The sequence below is a fragment of the Trachurus japonicus genome, chromosome 23 (assembly GCF_045865225.1).
Source record: "Trachurus japonicus isolate A0001 chromosome 23, Traja_1.0".
NCBI lineage: Eukaryota > Metazoa > Chordata > Actinopteri > Carangiformes > Carangidae > Trachurus > Trachurus japonicus.
Window position 1 is genome coordinate 10,131,963 of NC_140929.1, and position 24,187 is coordinate 10,156,149.

The 24,187-nt window shown below is 40.2% G+C and overlaps 1 protein-coding gene and 2 long non-coding RNA genes across 3 annotated transcripts in view; 2 read left to right on the forward strand and 1 right to left on the reverse strand.

The window, feature by feature from the left end:
• LOC146962566 (uncharacterized) overlaps window positions 1-24,187 on the forward strand; it is a 162,679-nt gene that overhangs the window by 137,832 nt on the left and 660 nt on the right. The gene's annotated exons all lie outside the window — the stretch shown is intronic.
• Window positions 12,488-16,095, reverse strand: LOC146962567 (uncharacterized). Its single transcript, XR_015035053.1, has 4 exons — window positions 15,874-16,095; window positions 15,546-15,656; window positions 14,511-14,585; window positions 12,488-14,396 (listed from the first exon to the last, which is right to left on the reverse strand). It is a non-coding gene; the product is annotated as an uncharacterized LOC146962567 (long non-coding RNA).
• On the forward strand, window positions 20,371-23,098 carry LOC146962568 (uncharacterized). The gene is made up of 4 exons (XM_085769242.1): window positions 20,371-20,710; window positions 20,819-20,934; window positions 21,254-21,458; window positions 22,950-23,098. The coding sequence occupies exons 1-4, from the start codon at window positions 20,497-20,499 to the stop codon at window positions 23,051-23,053; spliced, it is 639 nt and encodes a 212-aa protein (XP_085625368.1). The 5' UTR covers window positions 20,371-20,496; the 3' UTR covers window positions 23,054-23,098.

Sequence of the window (24,187 nt, forward strand, 5' to 3'; positions counted from 1 at the left end):
TTGGCCTGCACCCAGGGGAGCCATGTCCAATTTTGCACTTCATAGCCAATAAGCTTCACAGATAAGGCTGTTCTCAGAATATCTAATCGTCTGTCAAGAGATGACTTTGTACATGATAAAACAAACAAGCTGTAATAAGAAAAGCACGAAAGACAAAAATAACATGCTGTAATACAAGTGTGCCAATGGCGTCAGAAACAATCAACAAGTTTTTTTTCTTTCTTTTTAAGTCTGTTTGGTTTAATAAAACTGTTTTAATTTTCAAATTATGTAGCCAAACAAAAAAAAAATGGAGTACAATGAACAGACAGATTTTCTCTGTCTCATCTCCAAAAAATCAAGCAAAGGTTGATATGGAGTCCCCATAGCAGTAGCCAGCTCACCTGTCAGAAGGCTAAGTGGAACTGAAGGCCTCCTGTGCTTTTATTTGATTATAGTTGAGGTTATTTCCCACTGGCTGGTCTCCTTGCGCTTGTCAAATGCTTCATGAAATCTGCATTTAGAGTGGATCTCCGAAGTATCTTCGCTGATGACAACAATCCAACAACACAGCAGTGCTCCTAATGGCAACCAAATAATTCACACACCTTGGGGTACAGGAAGCTCTCGGTACATCAGGACCGTCTGCGATGATGATGAGGCGTGACGGGGATTGAAGCCGGAGCCGTTGTCGGAAGCCGCTGCACCGAGGCTACGGCCTGCGATGATGACGGCCGCGCATGTGCACTGATTTTATTTTTACCCCTCGTGGTGGGCGACCGAAAACAAGAGATATTTCTGGAAATGTGACCACCACATGACATTAGTGTGTGGAGTCACTCTCCTACAGGGCATGTGATTATCAGCTGTGCATCAGCACAAATGACTACTGGACAGTAAGCTGCAGCATCCCCCCCCCCTCCACCTCCCCAAAATCTGAACAAATTGCAGCTGAATCGTTGTCACTTCTCTCCTGGGCTTCTTTTGTGGGGATGCCACTCACAGCTGGTGACTCACTTTTCAGTCTGTCTGCAGCTGGACCAAATGCCATCATGAATTTGAGCGCAGAGTCTTTTTTACTCTTGAGGAGCATCGGCCCTCGCGCTGCCGAGTCCCTTCCCCCTGCAAACTTTTGCCCCAGTTTGTTCCTTTTATAGCATGCAACTCCAGTTACGCAAGAGTGCTGCAGGATTGGTCAACAACTTAGAGCAGCTGATTGGCATGTTCCCTGGCTTTTCATAACCTGACAAAGTGTGAAGAGTGAAAAATGGCGGTGCACTCCATTATGGAGCACTTGGGTATCGGCTGCACTCGCCTCATTAATGAAAACCACACGCTCCGATGGGGGATGTATGCATAGCAGCCATTTTGTAGCACAGCACTTAGTGCATGATTATGCAAATTCATCATGATCCTTACAATGAAATTACAACTCCATGTTATTTAAGCTCTCCTAATCAATAAAGGAGACATCATTTTCATTCACGACGCAGCCGAATTCGCCCATGCGAAACTGACTCTCACCCGCGTTATTTTGAGCACTCCTATGAACTTCCCACTGTAAAATGGCTGTCATTCATTTTCATTAACTGCTATAAATGAGGCTGACATCTGCTGTATTAAAAATGTAATTATCAGAATACATAAATATGTAATTGCTGCCACCTGCATAATTGATGTGCACTAATGCACAATGTTGAAGGTATAAACCTCCACTTAGCAGGCGCATGCCATCTCAACAATAGGTGGGCTCCTGAGCGATAATTGAACCCACAGACGATTCCTGGGCCTGGGAAAATGTTAATCACGGAAGATGGATCCTTCATTAGACGGCTCATCCATAAAAGCACCATTCATATCTGTGGAGTGGGGAGAAATGGAGGTGGAGAGAGCGAGCGGGAGCGAGAGACACTCACAATGTAAGAAGAGGTGAGGGATAGCCCCCTAACACTTTCCCGAGCCTGCTGGGGGATCGGTGGAGAGAGATGACCTCAAATTCACACTGAGGAACACCAAATCAGGCCTGCACCGGGGGAAAAATCTAATTATATTTGAGTCATCTTTATGGTGATTAATATGTTAGCTAATGCATGATACATGACATTGCAACCGAAAGGACAACCAGTTCATACTGAAGAGATGTGTCTCTGTATCTTAAATGCAGCCAAGAGCGGGGCTGCAGAGTCTCTCTGGTTCTCAATTAATCATGCCTTGCGTTAAACTAATATCACTCCATGTGCTCGATGGTTGTGCTGGTAAGCATTTCTGAGGCTTTTGCAGAAATCTGCAAGGAGCCCTGGGTTATTAATGTATGCATGCATGCTTGCAAGATATTATCAGTTAGTGAGAAGGGCATGCAGGAAAAGACACCAAAGTAAATGTGTATTTCTATTTACAGTATGTGTCCTTTAATAATAAAAAAAGTGGATTTTAGTGGCTTAGGTGTTCTGTAAGTCCACCTTCCTGAAAAGATGGACATACATGCACCCACACAAACACACATTGACACATCACAGGCCTGGTTCTCAGGACGGGTGATGTGTTTTTGTGGCTGAGTACATGTCTGGTAAGGTTTTTGCAGAGAGATTAAAGCCACAGTCTGTCTGTGTCTGTGGATACAGGAGAGAGGATTCTGTCCAATTTTAGTGCAGAGCTGAAGCCGTGCTATCGCCCGCCGCGTGCTGCTAAATGCTGCGTAGCTTAGTTTCAGCTGCCTATCGACCTTAGTCTGAGGACAAACCTACGTCGGCTGCGCTCTCACAGGCTGCCTCCAGAAACACCGCGGCCAATCCGGAGCCTCCGTCACGACCCACCCCTCCCCATCCCCTCACCACCCCCACCCTCCACCACCACCACCCCATGAGCTCGCCGGCCCAATCGGAGCAGCCAGTCAGGGGGCCACTGAGCTGTGGCATGTCGGACCGCATTACCCAAAATTCCCTGTGTATCCCCAAGGCTCTGCTGCGTTGGGAGTGTGTGGTGTCGTCGGAGGCCTGTCTGTGAGGAAGCCTCATTTTTCATCTGGTGTTCTCTCTACTCGCCCCCTCCTCTCTCTCTCTCTCTCTCTCCTCCAACACACAACCTTACCCCCTTGCCTCCCCCTTTCTCCCCCCTTCCTGCCCCTGTGTATGTGTTTGGCCCTTCTGTCCCATTCCCACATTACCTTTTTCGTCTTTCCCTCTGACACTGTTGGTTGGTTTGCGCATGTACTGTTGTTGCTCTGAGTAATTGAACATCTCTTTGAAACAAACATAGCCACACACACACACGACCTCCCCTCCACCCCCCCACCCCCCCTTCCCATTTCCCAATTATCTCTGTGACTTAATTAGGCCCTCATACTGAGCAGGGACCCTCCCTGATGACTGCGTGCAAGTCTGCGACTATGTGTATGTTGCAGGAGAAGCTTCCCTGGTCTAATTCAGCTCTAGTTGTCCTCACTTGCCATGGGATTTTCTGTCAGGCTGACTAATTACCAACTAGTATGTATGTGTGTTTGTGTGTGTGTGTGTGCACTCTTCTCTGTGTTTGTGTATGCACTGTGCAATAATGCAATTCAAGGCACCTGCTCTGTAGAAGTCAGCTCAGCTCTCACTGTAGCTCAGGACGTCAATATCGATCACCGTCCTGTCAACACACCCACTTGACTAGCCACAGTCAATGATTTCTTATTTTTTGAAGGATCAATGCACGGGAGAAATTGTGCGTGTGAATGTGCGCACGTCTTCGTTACATGCAAGTTTAGTAGTCCCCACAAGTGAGTGTATGTGTGTGTGTGTCCATGTCTGTCCTCTGTGGTTTTGCTCTCCGTACACAGCGCTCCTGCAGGCGGCTGATTGACAGCGAGTCGCCTCCGTGGCAGAAAATCCATGGCCTTCTTCCCTCACCTTTACTCTGACTGCTGTCTCTCTACTGCTGATTTATTTTGATGCTAATTTGATTTCAGCTCACTGGCCTCCCCGCTCCGTTCTCCTATCACCTTCAAGAGGCTTCGGATGAGGCTCTTTAGGGTTGGTCGAGGTGTTGCGCTCTGGGAAAATTACACATTTTTGTTATTTCGGTTCTTGCACACGAGAGCACTCCATCGAAATTAAAAAGATTTTCGAGTTGTAGTGCTGGAGAATTGCTCCATCGTCGAAATACTGAGTGACCGTACTGTAAATTTGAGGTAGTAAACACCAGATTGCATTGTGGGTGGGCTAACAGAAGCACTTTGCAATGGCTGCTCTTGTGTTTTCAGTGGTTCCTGTGTGTAGGTCACATGTAACAGGTGATATACAAAACAAAACTCACTTGTTTGGAATCAGACTGCGTCTTCATCCACCAGTTTGTTCCAGCATGTAGGGAAAATGAAAAAATCCCACTGGTTGATAGACCTGCATGATATTAATCAATGATTCATGCCTGTCCACATTTGTATTCTGTTCCATCTGAGCCGTGCTAGCATCGCTGCTTTCAGATAAGGACATCAGTGATGGGGGGCAATATAAGAGCCATCGAAAGGGTTCCTCCTCTTCCTCTCCATCACCCAGTATCTCTCAATCTTTCTCCCACTCACTTTGTCAGTCTTCCAATGGTTTGATGGGTGTAGCTGACAGATGACAATCTCATTTCCATTCAGGCGTGGTTCCCCTGCTGTCTGGGGGCTAAGCCATGCAATAGCTATAAGTGTCACATTAAATCCCAGCCAGGGAGATGGGAATGGCAGAGTGACAGAGAAGCCATTCACAACCGCCATTATCTATGTCTCTGTGGGTGACACCCACAGATAGAAATGTGCAGCTGTAGTGTGCCTGTGCGGAAGCGGAGACATGTTTAGGTAGCCATGATCTTTACAATGTCCCAAAGCAATCTCCTGCCTGACACTGACTGTGATTCGCTTCACAAGTTTAAAGTGATGCGAGTCCCACATTTGACAGCAGCGGCGACGGTGACAGCGGTGATGATGACGATGATTGCGGCGGTCACACCGATACTGATCGATGATGATGATGATGATTGCGGTCACTATTATTATTATGATGATGAGCGTGATGACGACGGTAATGACAGTAACAGTAACAGTGAGGATCAATATTGGAGGTCAGGCCTCGAATGACGATGATGATGATGATGCATGTACATGTGAATCATGATGGATTTGTCTAGAAAAGCTTAGGTAAATGTCAAAATGAGACGTACAGGGGGGGAGTGAAAATGAATTTGAACATGAGCAATTGAAGACCATTACATTACCAGCAGGGTGTAATTACCTTTGCTCAAATGCACAGATAGAGGAGGCACGGAGAATTTGAATGAACACGTTTCACACAATGGATGGCTCCTTGTTTGACGGTGATTAAATCCACCATCCAAGTGAAGTAACTGAAGAACTCCTATAATTATTCCAGCCAGTACACATGGAAATCCAAGTCCTATACTGCTCATCTACTGACTGACTGCAGGCATTAGGTTTCAGACTTCTAATAGGCTCCATTATATTCAGCAGGGGGATAAATGGCACGGCACCCCTCTGTTGTCTGGCACCCATGCACTCGGTAACCAAAGGGCTCCCGCTGTTCCCCCAAATTAACCAACCCCCACCCAAAAAAAAACGAACAAAACCCACACCTGGGGAAAGGGCAGCGAAAACTTCACATGGCAGTCGAAGACAATTACCCCAAGAAGAATGCTCTCCTCTGCATTTAGCTGATGAGATTTTGGTGGAGGTGCATGGAGAGAAGAAGTGGAGGAGAAAAGAAAGAAAGAAAGGAAGAAAAAAAAAATCCCAGTCCAATTACTGTGACCCTGAAGAGATTTGGAGGCTCTCTCGGTAGTCTGTGAGGGGTCGTTTGAATGGAACGGTGGCAGAAAAGGGGAAAATGAATTATCGATTCTAATTACACAGGCCCGTGATTCTCTGCTCTCCGTGTGACAGGCCTCTTTTGGTTCTGTCATTGTGGACCCTGTTTATGGGAAAGGCTAAGACATCAACATTGTGCGCCGATCGCAGCTGTTAAGTGACTGAAGTTGTTAACATTGATTATTTGGTTAGTGTTTGAGTTGCATGATGGTCTGCGGTTTTTAGGGGTTAACATGCAAAGCGCAGTCCTTAAATTGTTCAGTGCCGCAGTGGCTCTGACAAGTGTAGCTAAACACTACTGGTACAACACTTTCCAACCGCTGCCTCCCTTGTTAAAGAATATTACATTTCTGCAAATAACTGGTTGAAGCAATGATGTTACTTTGTGTCTCGGTGTTGAGTTTCACAGCTAAGCCCAGCTGTCTCTGCCTCAGAAAGGTTATTAGCATATGTATAAAACATTATTTGCATGCAATGCCTTTCAAAAAGTTCCCCCCAACAAACTGCCGGGAACTCTACCTGGGTTTGTGTTATATAATCCTCAGGCTGAATCTGAAAGCAAGAGATTTAAATACAATCATCTGCTGGTTCACATGCCCACCATTTTTCTTCTTCTTCTTCGTCTTCCGTACATAAAAGCTTAAGTACAAGTTCTCTTTTGTTTTTGATTGCGGAAAACAAATGCAAAACATCAACACTCCTAAATGTCTTTGTTCGAATTACATTTGCAGCACAAATTACAGTTATAGTTTGTGCTTCCAGGCTTCATCAGATTGCAGTTGGTCTCACAGCTTACTTCCTGCACACACACACACAAACACACATTCGCCATGCGTGTGCACAGTCCTGCGCGTGGACACACACACGTGCGTTGTTGCATCGTGGAGATGGGAGGCTGGGGTGGGCGTGAGGTGTCTGATGGAAACAGGACGCACTCGTACAGAATACTGATGAGACGCGGTGCGGATTCCTCTGACGCGGAATCTGACACACACACGCACATGCGCACAACTCCGCTTTATACGCAACCTCCACCTTTGTGATCCCTGTCATGACTTTCTCTCCCTTGCATTTATCACTAACATACTTTGACGTGAAGTCCATTGTGTCACATGAATGCCAACTACACCCTGAGCCTGGTGTAGTAGTCCCCTACACTGAGATAGCATAGAGGGAGACAGCTTTACTCCTCCTATTCACCACAGTATAATGGACCTTTCATCACTGAAGGCCTGTTGAATGTGTTTTGAATGGGGGTGGTAATATTTTACGGGCCAATAGCATTTATTCTCACGAGATATATCATTTCTAAAACCTGACAATATTTCCTAGCACAGAGAGAGGGGTCGTAGAACAGATGAATTACAGGATATAAAGCTGTTGGTAATGATGCATCTGTGTTTTCAGAAAACCGCGCAATATATGTCAGGCCAGTCGAGCTCTTACTTCTTGCTGCTTGACCACAGCTGCTTCACATCCCCGAGTTAAACAGTTTAGCTGCAGTAGTTTTGCAAAATATATTGACGGAGATAAATAAAGTCATTTCTTGCTAGTATGCAAGAAAAAGAGGTTTATTTTCCACTTTTCAAATTTTTTGATGAGTTTTTGATGTGGTGCTGTTTAAGCCTCTTTCACACTGAAACTTTCACAGCAGCTAAGACATGTTTTTGAGCAATTCAGGAACTTTCTTTTTGTACTAGAGCTGCACTACTAAATAGTCAAAATAATCTTTGGTTGTATATTCATACTGTAACTAAGCACTGGGTGCCAGGTAGAGCTTAGATCGAGCCCATCGTGACCCCAAGCTTGGTTCAAACTGTTTTTCATAAATTGATTGTTATAGCAGAGGTTTTAAACTACAATTCTGAGTTGTTTGAATTACATAAATCTGCTCTGATGAGATCTTTACAAGGACAACATGAAGAAAACACACCAGCATTGCAATTTATAACTCTGTAACTTTGTTGTATCCTTATCACACATCAATCACACATCAATCACTGGATGCTAGGTTGTTAATACATCCAACCTCTAGTCCCCATACAAGATACTTAGGAATGGAAGGAATCTGAATATATTAAAATGTATCTGGGAAATGTACACTAAATGATAACTTTATTGTTTATTATTAGGAGTAGTAGTAGCAGCAGCAGCAACAGCAGTAGTATGCGTATTGTTAGTTGGTATTTATTATAGTTAATCCAATATAGTTGCATGTTAGCTGCATGTTCTCCCTGTGCATGCGTGGGTTCTCTCCGGGTACTCCGGCTTCCTCCCACAGTCCAAAGACATGCAGGTTAGGTTAATTGGTGACTCTAAATTGCCCATAGGTGTGAATGAGAGTGTGAATGGTTGTCTGTCTATATATGTTAGCCCTGCGATAGACTGGCGACCTGTCCAGGATGTACCCCGCCTCTCGCCCAAAGTCAGCTGAGATAGGCTCCAGCTCACCCGTGACCCTAGTGCAGGATAAGCGGTATAGAAAATGAATGAATGAATGATGAATCCAATATAGATGACCACCTGCTGCAGAGGGATGTTTGTATACGAGGCACTACTACTTTCTTCGATGTCACATTGGACCTTGTGTTTTCTATGTGCCATGTGTTTGTTAAAAGTGACACTAACTGGCTGCACCAGTGGCAGCGACTGTGCTGCTGTAGTTTGGAACTTGTTTGACATGTGAGTCAAGTCAACACAGTCCCACTGTGGCGGCGAAACTGTTAAGCTTAAAAAGCAGCCTGCCGCACTGGTATTTCAATCTCCTCAGCGGGACACCTCTGCAACATCAATTCAAAAGGCACAGCTGAGCTACAGTAAATAAGAAAATCAACCCGAGCCACCCACCCACCCCTCAAACAAACAATACACTGTGTTTCTCTCCAACTCAAATGATTCAATACATATCTAGATACAAAGACAAACAACACAAAAAAAAGCTTTGGAGAATTTTTCAACAATAAAAAAATGCAGTGTTTCAAAGTCGAATCGATTCATAATTTGATGCAGTTTGATGTGGAACTGGCCTTTTTATATTTTTTGATGGATAGTTAGCATGACTAAAATCAGTCAATTATTTTCACTGACATTGTTTATCCATTCAGTTTATCCAATCTTCAGATGCTGCTCGCTTTCTTAGACTATTTGAAAGGCTATTGAATTTCCTTTTAAACTGATTTTTTCTCACATTCTTGCAGCTTTCCCAACAACAGACATAATTTGGTCATTTTGGTCAAGTGTAGTCATGTGTATTGGTTTGTTTGGCGTGTGTGTGATTATGGTCGGGGCTTGTTGGTAAGGAGAAGCATGTGTGTGCAGTTATGTGCAACTAAAAGAGCGAGCCATAATGGAAGACATTGTAGCATGATAGGGGACAAAATGTGTGTGTATGTGTGTGTGTGCAGGGGTCTATGATGGGATAGGGTGGATAAAATCTCATTTCTATTTCTTGGTAGAGCATCGGTAGAGATTGAGCAGCAGAGAGAGCCGTGTGGGGATGTTGCAGGGTGTTTGCCAGGTCGCCAAGCACACTCCCAATTTCTCCCCGACACCACCGCATTTACTGTAACCACTGATTCATTACATCACACGCCGTGCTGTATAATCCTAAAACGAGGAAGGGGAGAGGAGCAGGCAGCGGAGGTGGGGGTAGGAGGGTGGTAGAAGCAGGGATGTAAAGGGAGATAGGGTTGAGGACGGGCAGTTCCTGTGTCTCTGTGACGGCCCTTTGAAATGGGGAAAAGAGGATAGCACTTTAAACGCATTAAAGAAATATTGAATATCAGCAGTGTGGGCTTCATATTGTCAGATTGAATGTTGGCTTATTATTTAATTTTCTGTCCCTTTTCCTCTGTCTGTCCTCACATATCAGTTCCCTGAAGAAATGTGCAGAAGAAGGAGTAGGAGGGAAGGAGGGGGGGGGCATATGAAATGAAATCAAACATCCCTTGTGCCTGTACGCTTACATGCACAGATTTACTGGTTCCACGACCCCCTACCCCCCCACCACCTACCGCCTGCTCTCTCTGTCTCTCTCAATCTTTCTATCTATCTCTCTACCCCCTTCCCCCTTCTCTACCCCAAAATTCAATCTTGTATTTGCCAGTGATGGAGAGAAGCTCAGTGGTTTTATACTAGGCGCAGTAGAATATATTAAACTGTAGGTAAAGAAAAAAAGAAAAAAAAAGAAATAAAGAGTGGGATCTATCTGTCCTAGTTTCTCTTCATTGAATGAGCATGATTTGCTCGGGCCTGCTGTTTTATTTACTTATTTACTCTTTCTTTCCACCGAATGCAGTGCGGTTCTCAGCACAGTTTGTAGCTGAATATTGATATTGATGCCTGGGGCTTGTGTGGATGCTGATGGTGGAGGGTTCACCGCGCTGTCGAGTAAGAGGAGAAGACTTCAGGTTATGTAACGCAGTCGTCGCTGCCTCTTTGATAAACACAGTGACGTGTCCCGACGTGGGGGATCGCTCGCTGTGCGACAACCTCAGAAAGCTCCTGTTATACCAGGTCAGCCAGTGGCAGTGTGGATGTTTGTAGGGGAAGCGAAAGAGGAATTTATTTTTCTGGCCCAAGAGAAAAGACACTTAAAAACAAAACAAACATCATGCGCCTTCACGTGCCACTCATTCATACCAGCGCCCACCACCTTCTGAAGCCTTTTATGTAATAAAAGATGAGAGGTAATTGCCAAAATGTAACTCTACTGCCAAGATATTGCACGAAGCCAAAAAGGCTGACTCTATCACCTGATCACCGGCATCACTGCTAATGTGTGGGTGGGTGGAGTGAATCATTGTGTTGTCTCTTTAATACACATGAAATAGTGGATTTTTTACCAGTGGACCGTTCGTCATGACTCAACTTCCTGTTATTGTCATTTCAAATTAAGAGTACGCTGCCAACCTATTGTTGCCAACTGCTGTAATTGCAACTGTTACTACACGGTGTGAGTCACGCACACGCCATTTTACAGCCATACCCAGGTAAAAAAGTAATATACTTTAATGTACTAAAAATGTACTTAATTTTCTGAAAGTACATTTCTAGCACATTTTGACTTTATGTGTTAAAATAAAGTAAACCAAAAATATATTATAAATGTATTAATTAAAAATATATTATTCCCCAGTAGTACTTCAGTTTACTTAGATAAAGTACACTATTTAGTACTAATACTTGAATTCATATTAAGTATATTCATATAAAATATACTAACACTGAAATATATATAAATGTTTGATTAGTATATTTATTTATTATGTACTTTGAATGTGTCAAATATAAGTTTAATGTCAGTGTATTTGCAGCTACTTTTAGCGAGTGCACTTTTAGCACCCTTTCAATAAGTTCACTTTTATAACACTTTTTTCATATCATTGTTAGCACAGCAGTGTTAAAGTGCACTTAAAATAAGTATATTTATAATTGAATACTACTTCAGTGGTAAATTAGTGTATTCTTCATAAGTACACTATAAACCAGAACAAATTCATCAGTATGTAGCCATTTCTTTTAGTGTGCTAAAATCAGTTTAAAATAATGTACAATAACAGTTAATTTCTGCAGCTGACCTTTTCTCTTCAACCTTTTAAAATAATGTATTTTACCAGCAAAATGCAACAATGTTGTTATGTAACAATACCTTTTCTAATTGGAAAAAAAAAAAAAACTTTTCTATTTCAGTTTTAAAATGTTAGCAATTAGTGTTATAAAGTATTTGGATTACTTCAACACCACCGTTGTTTTTATGCAATATTTAAAAATCCATCCATTCTCCAAATGTAATGGTGAATTTTGAATAAACATGAACATCAACAACAGAGCACCTTTCAATTGACCATGTGCTTTTATATAATACAGTAGTCACCAGTATTTCTAATAAAAAAACAGTACAACCTTGTGTATTTCTTATCATCACATGGAAAGTACTTATTCCAAAGCTTGGATTGTTTCACTTACATTTGACAGCAATCAGAAAACACATTACACTTATGAACATATTAAGATGTGTAGATAACAGGAAATTTGCTTTGCTGCTTGACAGAAAAATGAATCTTTTGAAAGTCTTTGATTTTGCATGAAAACAGTCTGTTAAAGTTCAACATTTTGAGGCCAGGTACAGTGCCTTGCAAAAGTATTCACCCCTACGATTTTGTTTGTATTTTGTTATACCACAACTGTTATACTATAACTGTTTAACAGCACAGTCTTTGTGTGTGCTTGCCCATGTATGCCTTATCATTTTTACAGATTTAATACTCTGAAGTTGCCATTTTTGGACATTGTCCACTAGACACACCAAGAATACACACTGATATGTAATCCCTATTTCTTACAATTTGGCAGTGGTTTCAGCAATTTTTCTCAAACTTCCCCACTAACTATTTAATCTCTCTCTACATTATTCGGTAGAGGAATAACATATTGTTTGTCTCTTGATCGGATCAAAACACATTTCCTGTGGAACAGGTCAGTGGGCACCGCATAAACATTCCTAGATTCTGACACCTCAGACATAAAAGTGGAAGCAATGTTCAGTTGACTATCCTTGCAGAGCTGTCCATCAGTCTTCACAAGCTCCTTTACCAATATACAGTGCAATGACAAATCACCTGCTTCTGAATACTGACATGCAAAGAATTCTACATAATCTTCCATTCTGTAACTCCACTGTTGAGTTGATCCTTTTTTTTAGACTTCTGTTACTGCTGGAATGATACAGTACGCCTTTTACAATGAAACGGTGATAACAAACACAGTGTTCGACTGTAACACTTAGCAAGTCTTTGATAGCAAGTTTTTCTAATGATGACAGTTTGTGATGACAGGGATTACCAAAAACCCTGACATTTTCATTCAGGCTAGATGAATTAGAACTTGATACATTGCTGTTTAGGAGATGTGAAAAAATGCATTTCACCCCTTCATTAGCATCTACCATGTACTTTTCGGCTTTTTGTGTTAGACTCCTCCAGCAAAGAAATCTTTTAACTATTTGTTCTGGAACATGTGTTGTCCCATGGAAGTACTGTAACAAAGTGCCATTAAATGATTCAAAAGAAAAGGTTGATGTGGCCCACAAAGGGCCCCAGTTCCTAACACTTGCCGCAAGGTGTGTCAGAAGATGGACATTAAATGTCATATTTGCTGCACCATATAACTTCTCAAACTGCAGTGAGAACTTCTTGAGAGCTCTTTCAGCTACTTCAATATCACAGCGTTTCACCTTTTCTCCCAAAAGAATGTGCATTGCGAACACAAACAGAAAAAGGTGGTTCCAGAACTTCTTTAGTAAGACCCCATTCAGTAAAGGCAGGGCATAGAATAACAGGAATGACCTCCACTCTGATGCTTTCCAATATTTTCTGTCTGCCACAGATCGTGGTACTCTTGTTATCTCAACAGGGGGTTGAATTGCAATGAGCTCTTTGTCAATGCGGTCTGATTTTGCTCCTAAGTACCACTCTTTGTCATGATTTTTTGAGTCAAACCACAGTTTTGCTAATTGTCTTGTCACACCAAGGCAGACACAATGCTGATACTCTGGAACAAATCCATTTATCATTTGAAACTTTGTGAGTTTCATTAATGGTGAAGGTCCCTTCACTCCCATTACAGGACGGTCTGGTGTTGCAGCCATTGCGTGATCAAAATGCTTAGCTTCAGTTCTAAGATGTGGTTTTGGGCCTTTGTTTGTGTAAGGACCACCACCAACATGGTAACAAAAATCACATCCATAAAAGCCATTAAACTGTTTGGTGTTTCTTAGAAGTGGGCGAGCAACTGAATCTGAACTGCATATCAGAGCATACACTTTGGAGACATGTTGTACATTTTCTGAGTCTTTCCATTTAATGCCATTTTGTTCTAAAATTTGCAGTTCATCAACAAATGGCTTCACGAATGTTAAGATGTTTGGCTTCTTCTCGCCAAACCAGAGACAAGGAAGACAGATATTTGCCTTGCGTTCTTTAGGTTCGAGTTCTATAACCTGACACTGAATGGGCCAGATTTGATACTTTGAACTCCTGAAAACTGGAATTCCATCACAGTTCCAAATTAAAGTTATGTCATCCTCACCTAATTCACCTGATTCTTTGAGTTTCTGGTACTCTTCTCCACACTGTATATCTGAAATGACATCTGCACATTGCCAGTCTTTTTTTAAACTTTGGTTTCGTTCAAGCAATGTTTTGATTTGTGAAGCCAAACTAAGCACTAGAAAGAAACACCCACTTTTGACACAGCTCTCTGAATCAGTTACTGCATTGCAAGCACCACACTGTAGTTCACTGGTATTATTTACCCCTAAGTAGTTTTCGCATGCTGGACAGTAAAAATGGGGGACATAATTTCCATATTGTCCGTAAGCTTTATGAAAAAGGTATGTGGTTACTGGTACCATTCCAGGGAAATGTTCATTGACAATCTTCAGTAGATGTTCCAGTGCCACACCTGTCACATTGTGCCTTAGTACATAAGACATCAGTAAGATTAAACTTTGCCCCTTTGTCAGTGGAGCTCCAGGATACGCTGGATCATCTCCATCCAACAAAAATGTCTCTGCCTGTGAAGACATAAAGAAAGACAAAATAGAAAACTGTTACATTCATCTGCATTAAAAGAGATTGCTTGCCGATTTACAGAGAAAACATACTGTACAATAATACATGTTAATAACCTGTTGGTTTGGTGTCTCTTGCTGATCAGGTGGAGTAGCAGGCACATTGCATCCTGGTTGCTTCTCTAACATGTCCTGGCAAAATATAAATGGAAGCATAAATATTTTCATTTTCATTTCTTTTATAGTTTTGACATATAAAACAATACTAGTGTTCCAAAAGATAAGTGGTAACTACGACAAGTCATCTGGTAGTTTTTACATTTAGAGAATTTACCATGTTGCCTTCTGGACTTGTTAGCAGAGAGTTATGCAAATGGCATACATACTAGCTTCATATAAAACTGATGTGATTTCAGGGGAAAGGATGAATGTAGTGCCTATATTCAGTAAATATACAAAATGTGTAACTCCTTGCCCAAACCTAGAAAACAAATGAACTCTATTAACAAATCAGAAACAAGAATACTGAAAAGCACTAATCCTTGGGTGGATGCAAGACAGGGCATCTGTTTCTATCAAGACAGTGAGTTCAAACATTAAGCCAAAACTGCATAATAATGCTTAATAAAAAACAAAATTGTTGTATTGGCGGAATAAAACATCAGATTTAAGTCACATTAAGCAGGTTAAGCCACATATGCATTATATGTGCAGTGAAGATCGAACAGATGGATAATATCCAGGAAAATGGTGACTACAGCTACAAAGCTACAGCTTCACATACTGAAGAACTGTATTAATTAAGGGAACGTATATGTCACAGCCATCAAGTGCCAATGTAGGCTATAAGTCAGCCACTTGTTAGAAACTTTGTTAGCCTCATGTGGAACTACTAATTTGCTTGAATTACAATGTAAATTAAACATGAATGAATAATGCAATCATACTTTGAAATAGTTATATGTAGTTCTAATTCTGTGACCAAATGAGACCTTGCTGGTGTTCACTTTCAATACATGTTTATTATCGGTAGCCTATATTATTATTACGTCAGTTTAAAAAAATAAAAACTACTCTATTCACATTTTCTGTATCGATTAAAGGGGTTGTTTTTAGCATAAAAATGAAACTAGTAACTTGTAACTATAGTACCTGTGCTTCTGGTCCGATTTGCATATCTTGTTGATCCCCGCAGTGTGAGTAGGTGGAGGGTGGCAATTCTAGCACTGGGTGGGTCTTTCTGGAGACTCCCTCTCCGGCAGGCTGCATATAATGAAGATATAATACATGGAAATTCTCAAGTGAAGAATTAATGACAATAATACATGTTTGTGTCTCATTTTAAGGAAATACACTGTAGGGGCTAGGACAATCATTATTTTCATCACGTTTAATTTAATTGAAATGACAATTATACAGAAACTATATAGTATAACACAGCAATTAATATCAACAATTTCAATTGCTAGTATTTTAATACCTCTGATGAATCTCTGTTTGGTCTGTCCTGAAGCAGGTGCTCTCTTATTGGACTGACAAGATGCTTTCCTCTCAAACATTCTAAAGATGACTGACCGCTTGGTCCTTCTGCAACAAGGCCCTCATCAGGAACATTCTGATCATGAGACAGCACATAGATTTATTTAACTATCATACTGTAAACATTTAGGGTATGATAAACATTACAAATAAAATTATGGATGAATGAAAGCTTTAGAGGAAAGTAATATGTATTTTGTTCAGAATGGAAGCATAAAACATAGTAATGATCACTGTTTTTAACTGTTTGTTAGTTGTGGGATTGTCTCCTGGATATTCCTCCAGAGAATATGTTCGTTCACCGTTATTTGAAAGTGGAATCTGGGGAGTGCAGTTGCAATGTCAACTTGCATACATACACTATCTGCAATTCGTATTGTTGCGAACGAAAAAAATGGTCTACCTCTTTCAAGACCTCTCTATTGTTAGTTGTACAGGATGCACTGAGGTATTTCTTGTAATTTCCTCTGCAGTTTAAAGTATTCTGCAATGAGCAAGACAGTCCTTGCGTTTAAAATTAAGAATTTTTAATCTTATTCTATAATCACTGCTGTTGTTGATAATAAAATAAATGTGAAAGCTCAAATACCTCTTTCTCATTTGCTAGCCGTCTGTATTTGGTTGCCTTTGAAGGTTGGCTCGACTCATTCAGCAGATATTCTTTGTAATGTCTTTTGGGTGCCATGTCTGCGGGCGGTTTTACAGTTTTTCTCTAAAAGCCCGGTAAAATACATCCACGGGTAAAGTAAAGTGCAGAGGGCGGGCGCAGTGTCCTGGATAAAACGTCATCGTAACCTGATACGTGCGCGTGTGTGCATGGACATTACTACGGTGGCCGAGAGGGAGCATACATTACGGTGTACACCGTTAATATAATACATCCATGGTGTACACAGACTTTTTAAAATTTTAATTACTCTTTTTTTTTTTTTTTTTGCAAGAACGTAGAGTCTGCGTCTGACAGACAATTTTCAATACCAAAATTGAAAATTTACATATGGTGGACATTTTTCAAATTGACCCTGAAGTACTCGCGGCTGTGCTGCCGCTGATTGGTTACCCCCGAATGCAACCTGCTTTTAATGTAGATCAGAGCGATAGTAGATGCTGAGGGAGGCGTTGTCGCAGTTCAGTTACAATGGCGCAGTTCAAGTTCGGGATGTTTTATTTTAGGGACAACACAATTCACGTCGAAAGTACTGACATTGTGACACCTCAGCACAGACAGCAGCTCGTTCAGGTATTAAAACGGCCGGACCTCTCCAGTGAAGACGGATGGATACAAGTGTGCTGGGGCACCAGGAAAGCACCTAAAAACACGGTGGCCGCAAAACTGCTCTTACTCGGAGGTTTGTATTGCTCGTGCATGCTGTGAGATATCTTTTGAATAAATATTCTTTCTACTAATGACTAAGTTAAACAAGATAATAGGCAAACTTATCATTCACAAGCTGCATTAGCTAATAACTAGCTAGCTAGCTGTTAGCGGCAGACGGCAGCTGTTCAATGTGTGAACATTTGTGAGTGTGCTGTGTGGAGAATGTTTAGCAAAAATTGCCCACTGTAAAGAAAATAACAAGAAAAAAATTGTTTGTACAAATTTGTTATGCTAGCACTTGCCGCCAGCCACTACTGTTAGTGATGATTGATAAAGAATTTGCCAGTGGCTCATGCCAATGATTGTTAATGTTAACCTTGTATGTAATTTAATTTGTATGTAGCCTAACTATGTTTACAAAAAGACTTAAAGTGACTTGTGTAAAATATTAGATTTACTGTGGTGCATTTCACGAGACATACAAAATATCTAAAATATTGAGCAAAAGAGGGAAAAAACATGGTTTTGACAGTTTGTCTGATGTTTGTGGTTACAGATAACTACAAGGAGTTGATGGGAAAAAAAGAAGCCTTCCTCAAGGATGAGGACATCTGGCACATGGCAGTTGCAAGGAGAAGGACCACACCTTGTACTACAACACATGATGGAAGCAAACCAAAGGTTATTTTTGTTGCTTGTGTTTCTTATCTATAGAAAACACACTTTAATTAATAGTTATATTGTGTTGCAACTAGGGATGCCACAATACCACTAATTTTATAGATAGTTCTGATGGCATTCATATTTGTCTATAACAAAGTCGATAACAGTGTTGCCAACTATTTTCAGTGGGAAGTAGCTAAAGCCTGCAGGAAAAGTCCTGGATGTCGCTAGATAACGTCACATGCTAATTTGCATATATATGATGGCATGACTTTACTACAAAATAAAAAAAAAAATATTTAAAAAATAAAGTTAAACTAAACTGACTGACCAGCGTTTATTTCAAGAGGCTCCTCAATGTGCATCCAAATCTACCTCTAAAACTGTTTATACAGGCTGTTGCATCGACTGTAACTGAAGTATCATGAACAGAGAGATGATCATGCACTGGAATAAATTCACTATTGTTAACTCTGTCTATTTTGACAAAACAAAATCAAACTCAAATAGTAAAGTTAAATCATTTAGAATAAAAACGATGGGGATCAGTGATTGGTCTTTAGGCATGCACATTCACAGTTCATCCACGTCTGTGTGGCTGCTGATTGGTCCACTGAACGTGTTGCTGCTGCTCTGTCCCACCCACTGAACAGTCCACCCAGAGAGCTACATTAACACTCATTCACTGAGAAATACTGGCGACTCCCTTCAAGAAAAGTAGTTACCGTAAGATCTGTCCAAAAAGTCGCTAGATATGACACAAGTCACTTAAAAAAAAATCGCTAAAGGGTTCTGAAAGGAGGCTAAATCTAGCGACAAAGTCACCAAGTTGGCAACACTGGTCGACACTACTGCAAAAACATCCTCATCATCCTGATAACATGAAAATAGAATATATCAATTATTAAGTTAAAGTCACAATATGTTGCTAACACACACGTGCACAAATATTTTGATATACTGAGCAGTAATGAAGCTAACTGCTGTGTTTACATTTACACAGCAGTGGTTGCAGTGACAAGACAGTTTGCAGCTTCATCACTTGTCACTACATGTTTATTAATGACCTGTTGCTGCACTAGCACTTACCACAGCGATTGGTTTTTCCTTTTGCCCTCCCTCCTCTCTTTGCATTTCACATCAGATTAAAACACCTGTAGGTTCAAAATGCTGCTCCATTTCGTATCATACTTACCAAAGTCTTGATTCACTGAAATCCCTATTTGTAGGTTGGTTATGCTTTTAATATCTTGTCTCATCTTGTTTATGAAAAATTATATGAAGTGAATGTCACCCACTGAATTATTTTTTATTGTAAACACATACAATCGTTAATGAATTTATGACACTGTAATACTATGATGTTTTTTAGTTGAAATGTTTTTCTAAAAAAAAATCTCTTCACCAGAAAGCATCAATGGTATAGTTCATATGTTGTTGTCATGTAATACATTCTTTCTCTTCGGTACAGAAAAAAAGAATTACTGCAACTTCCAGTCTCACTTCAGATGAAGATGAAACACAGATTGACCCATCCACAAGTTCTTCAAACAAATGTAAGTATTTACGGGAATAAGAGAATATTGTGGGAGGATAAGACATATTTTTCATTATAAGTGGCTTTAGGTTTGACAGCAGTGCAGTTGCAGAAGTAGATGGTGGCACTCCAGCTGTGTTAGTTTTGAAATACTGACTGTTTAGTAAGTACAAAAACTACTACAACACATGACAAATTGTATGATATGAAAAGATAAAATTGTGAGTAGTGAGTACTGTTCCTCTGGTGAAATATGGTCTGACAATATCTTAATAGGCTGTACAGTAGGTGATACATTCTACAAACATCTACAAAGATGGATATTTACCCCTCTCTTGCCTTTGCAGTTTAACATTTTACTTTTTCTGCCCTTTGTTTAAGAAGCCGAAGATGACAAAGGCTGCAAGAGACAGAGCCCTTTCCCAACTGAAATCCTCGCTGCTGAGAAGAAATCCAAGAACCTCCACCCCCTTGACAAGTGAAGACGATACAGACATAGACACCAATGTGGACTTATTTGACCCACCTCAGGCTTCGGGATCAACTGTAAGTATTTACAAAATGCAAGAAATAAAACTAGAATTAGGGCCCTATTGTTTCCGCGATCACAGAATCGCGGACGGAATCGCGGAATTGAGCAATAAAAACGGAATCTACTTTTTAACACGGAACATAATTTGACTAATTTGACTGAAATGTTGTTATCATGAGGAAGAGGAATGTAAACCCAGGGGGAATGGGCTCTATGCACAGCTCCACCACTTCCTGAATTTAAGGCAGGTCCTTAATTTCCTGTCTTACATTATTGGACACACTGATTAATCCAGGTGTGTCTGAGTAGTCACAATAGTCAGACACACCTGGATTAATCAGTTTGTCCAATAATGTAATACAGGAAATGAAGGACCTGCCTTAAATTCAGGAAGTGGTGGAGCTGTGCATAGAGCTCATTTTACCAGAGGGATGCTAATCTGTGTGACATAGCCCTGAAATTCACCTGCGCCCCCTCCCGCTTTAAAACAATCTATGTTTCAAAACATGCGAACATGGCAAAGCGGCTTCACAATAATCCGCCTTCACTGGCAAGAAAATTTAAGAAACACAACGCTACACTCCAGGTGAGTCATACTAACATAGCATTGTTGACATTTTCATTTATGCAGGACCTCCGCCAAGGGGAAAGTGAAGAGGAGAGTGTCCTGATGGATCAGTCCAGATCCAGTGTTCCCATGCAACAGGAAGTGATGGATGCTCTGAAAGGTATTCATACAAAGAAGAATTGCTTATGTTTTTTTATGTCAGTAATTGTATCGATAGGAGCCTTATCTCTCATATATCTGTGACTTGTGTTTTTTTTCCTTAATGCAGAAATACCAGCCTTAGTCAGGTGTGTCAGAGATCTTATCACAACCATGAAGAGAATGCCACCTGTCATGGACACTGACAGTACAAGTTCTGGTTCTTCCAGTCCAGCTCCAGAAATGGTATGTATTGCATTTATACACGTTTTGTTAATACTGCTTTTTTATTACGGGAAACATTTCATCCAAAATTGTTGTAAACTATTTGACTGTTCACTCTGCAGTTTTGTCTCTGTAGTCTCGACCCACATTTTGCACGTACTGTATTTGATAGAATTTTTTTTTTCCATTTGTTCAGAAATTATACTTTAATTCATTGAAGACCACTTGCAGAAATTACAACTTGACTAATATTTGGCATTCATAGTTCGGCTTTGTCTTTTAAGAAATGCATTCCAGCAACGTATTCCTATAATTGACTAACTCTAATTCCTGGACACAGATTTCCCTGGGCAACACGGGGGTGCAGGTCAGCAAAACCTGTTTCCGAAGACTAAACCGAACAAGAATGTCCCTGTTCACACAGGACTTAGCTGTGCTCATCTTTGGGCGGGATGTTTTGGCATCCTCGACTCTCACAGGAAAACCAGGGCCTACTGGAACAACGAAAGAGCAGCTAAATCCGGAAAAGCTGAGTGCCCTTGTTGGTAAGTATTGGTTAAAGCAGAAGTAAGCGATCTGGTCGTTTTGGCTTATGCTGCGTTCCAGGCAGGCTTTTGTCGTGTTTTTCCGACCTGTTTTACCTGTGAAAGTCACTATAACGGTCACTCGTAACTTCAGACCCGTGAAGTCGTACCAGATCGAACTGGTACCACTTCACAGGTCGGAAAAACACCAGTTACGGGCTGCCTTGAACACACCATAACAGTCCTCGTCCCTACGTCACCACATTCAGGCGCATCCCTTGGCTGCACACACAGCCCTTCATGTCGTTCTCTCTCCTCATTGGATAAAAACTGTAGGATACGAGAAAAGTTTTCTCCTCGGCTCAGAGCAGAGCAGAGGGACTGAGAGACCCGTGTTTTCGGTCCAAACACTCACTATGTAAGTGATATCGGGAAGAAGATCGGAAGATATAACTATTTAAGACTTATATTAACACATATACAGTTATGTTCATAATAATAGCAGTGTGTTTAAAAAGGTGAGTAAACCTCAAAATTCTTCAAATAAATTGTATTTTAAGGAACACAACTGCATTGGGGACACTGCACATTCTATTTCAAACCAAGTAAATTGGAAAAAGTAATTTAATTTGATAATATTTTACAGAAAGTCAAGAAATATAATGTTCATAAAAATAGCAGTGTTGACATCTTTCTTTACACGCTTGCTGGTGTGTTTGAGGTCATTGTCTTGTTTGGGGTCATTTCCTCCTCAGTATACGGCAACATGACTACTTCCAGTATTCTGGTGTACTCAAACTGATCCATGATCCCTGGTATGCGATAAATAGGACCAACACCATAGTACGAGAAACATCCCCATATCATGATGCTTCCACCACCATGCTTCACCGTCTTCACTGTGTACTGTGGCTTGAATTCAGTGTTTGCAGGACGTCTGACAAACTGTCTGTAGCCCTTAGACACAAAAAGAACGATCTTACTCTCATCAGTCCACAAAATATTACGCCATTTCTTTTTAGGCCAGTCAATGTGTTATTTGGCAAATTATAACCGCTTCATTACATGTATTTTTTTTTAACAATGGGACTTTGCGGGGGCTTCTTGGTGGTAGCTTGGCTTCACATAGACGTCGTCTGATTGTTACAGTACTCACAGGCAATCTTAGATCTCCTTTGAAACTCCTGGAGCTGATCATTGGCTGAGCCTTTGCCATTTTGGTTATTCTCCGATCCCTTCGAATAGTCGTTTTTCTTTTTCTTCCTCGCCTTTCTGGTTTTGGCTGCCATTTTAGAGCGTTTGATATCATTTTAGCTGAACAGCCTATCTGCTTTAAGTCTATTTTTCCTTATTATAATTTTGTTTTTATGCCTCTACCCTTGCCTTGGCCATAGCCAGAAGCAACATGTTTCAGATTGTCCTCATGTATGTATGCCCCCTTCTTGCTAATGTGATAACTCTGGAAAAGCATGATTTGTAACACCATTTTATTTGTCCTTTTCTATTTTACAGATACAGTTATTGCTGAATTTCCAGGAACAAATGTGTCTGATGTGAGGGCAGTGATTCGGAGAAAATGTAACAATGAGAATTTTGTGAGCAAAAAGAAACAGTAAGCAGTAACATCAGTAACTGTTTGTAATCGTTTTTGTTTGTTTGTTTGTTTTTTGGTGGACATACATTTTGAGTTTAAACAAACTGTGTCAATGTTTCACATGTAAAAGTTTCAAAAGGCAGTTAAATGTTCATCCTGTCATTATTAGCTTCTCTGCGGTGCACAGCTAGCAGGGTAGTGCTAGCACAGCTATTGTTTCTTTTTATTTTTTCCTTTTATTATTGTTTTTTAGTTAACTTGTTAAAGAGTATGACTAAAAAGAATTCTCTGGGGTCAGATGATCCAAATTTGAATAAAAATGTCACAATGAAGAGAATACTGTTTGAAAATGTTGTTAAAGATGTACTTAAATGTACTTTATTATGCACATTTTCCTGTAATGCTGTGCGTTAAAAATAAACTTTTTTTCTACCTTAAGTATGTTTTCTAATTATTTTTTATGTTTACTTAAAAGTAATTTGAAATTCAAATTAATTATAAAAAAAATATACTTTCTGTGTACTGTTGAAGTGTACTTTAATGACAAACATCTAGTATACTTTCTGCACACATAATTAGTGTACTCACAGTATATTATTTCGATGTGCTAACAGTGCACTTAGTATACTAATGATATATCATGAGTGCTACTTTAGACACACTAAAGTACAACTTAGTGTACTTATCTGTACTATTTTGAGACACCATTAAGTTGAACTATAATATACTTAAGTACAACTTTTTAATTTTTATTTAATTTTTGTAAGTATATTTAAAATGCAATGGCAACACATTATGATTAAATTAGAAATACATTTCCAGTATATTCTAAATTTATTAATAGTAATCTGAAAAGTGGATTAAAGTATACTTTAAATTGAACTAAAGAACATTATAAATAAGTACAGTATTAGTAGAGAAAAGTGTACTTAAGTATATTTAAGTTGATCTTAATGGTGTCTCAAAATAGTACAGTCAAGTACACTAAGCTGTATTTAGTATATCTTAAGTAGCAATAATGGAAATATCATTAGTATACTAAGTACGTTTTTTAGTATTCGAAAATAACACACTTTGAGTACAATAATTTTGTGCTTATGAAGTACACTAAGTGTGCTTAAATTTAGTATGTTAAAGTATACTTTTTTTTCGCCTG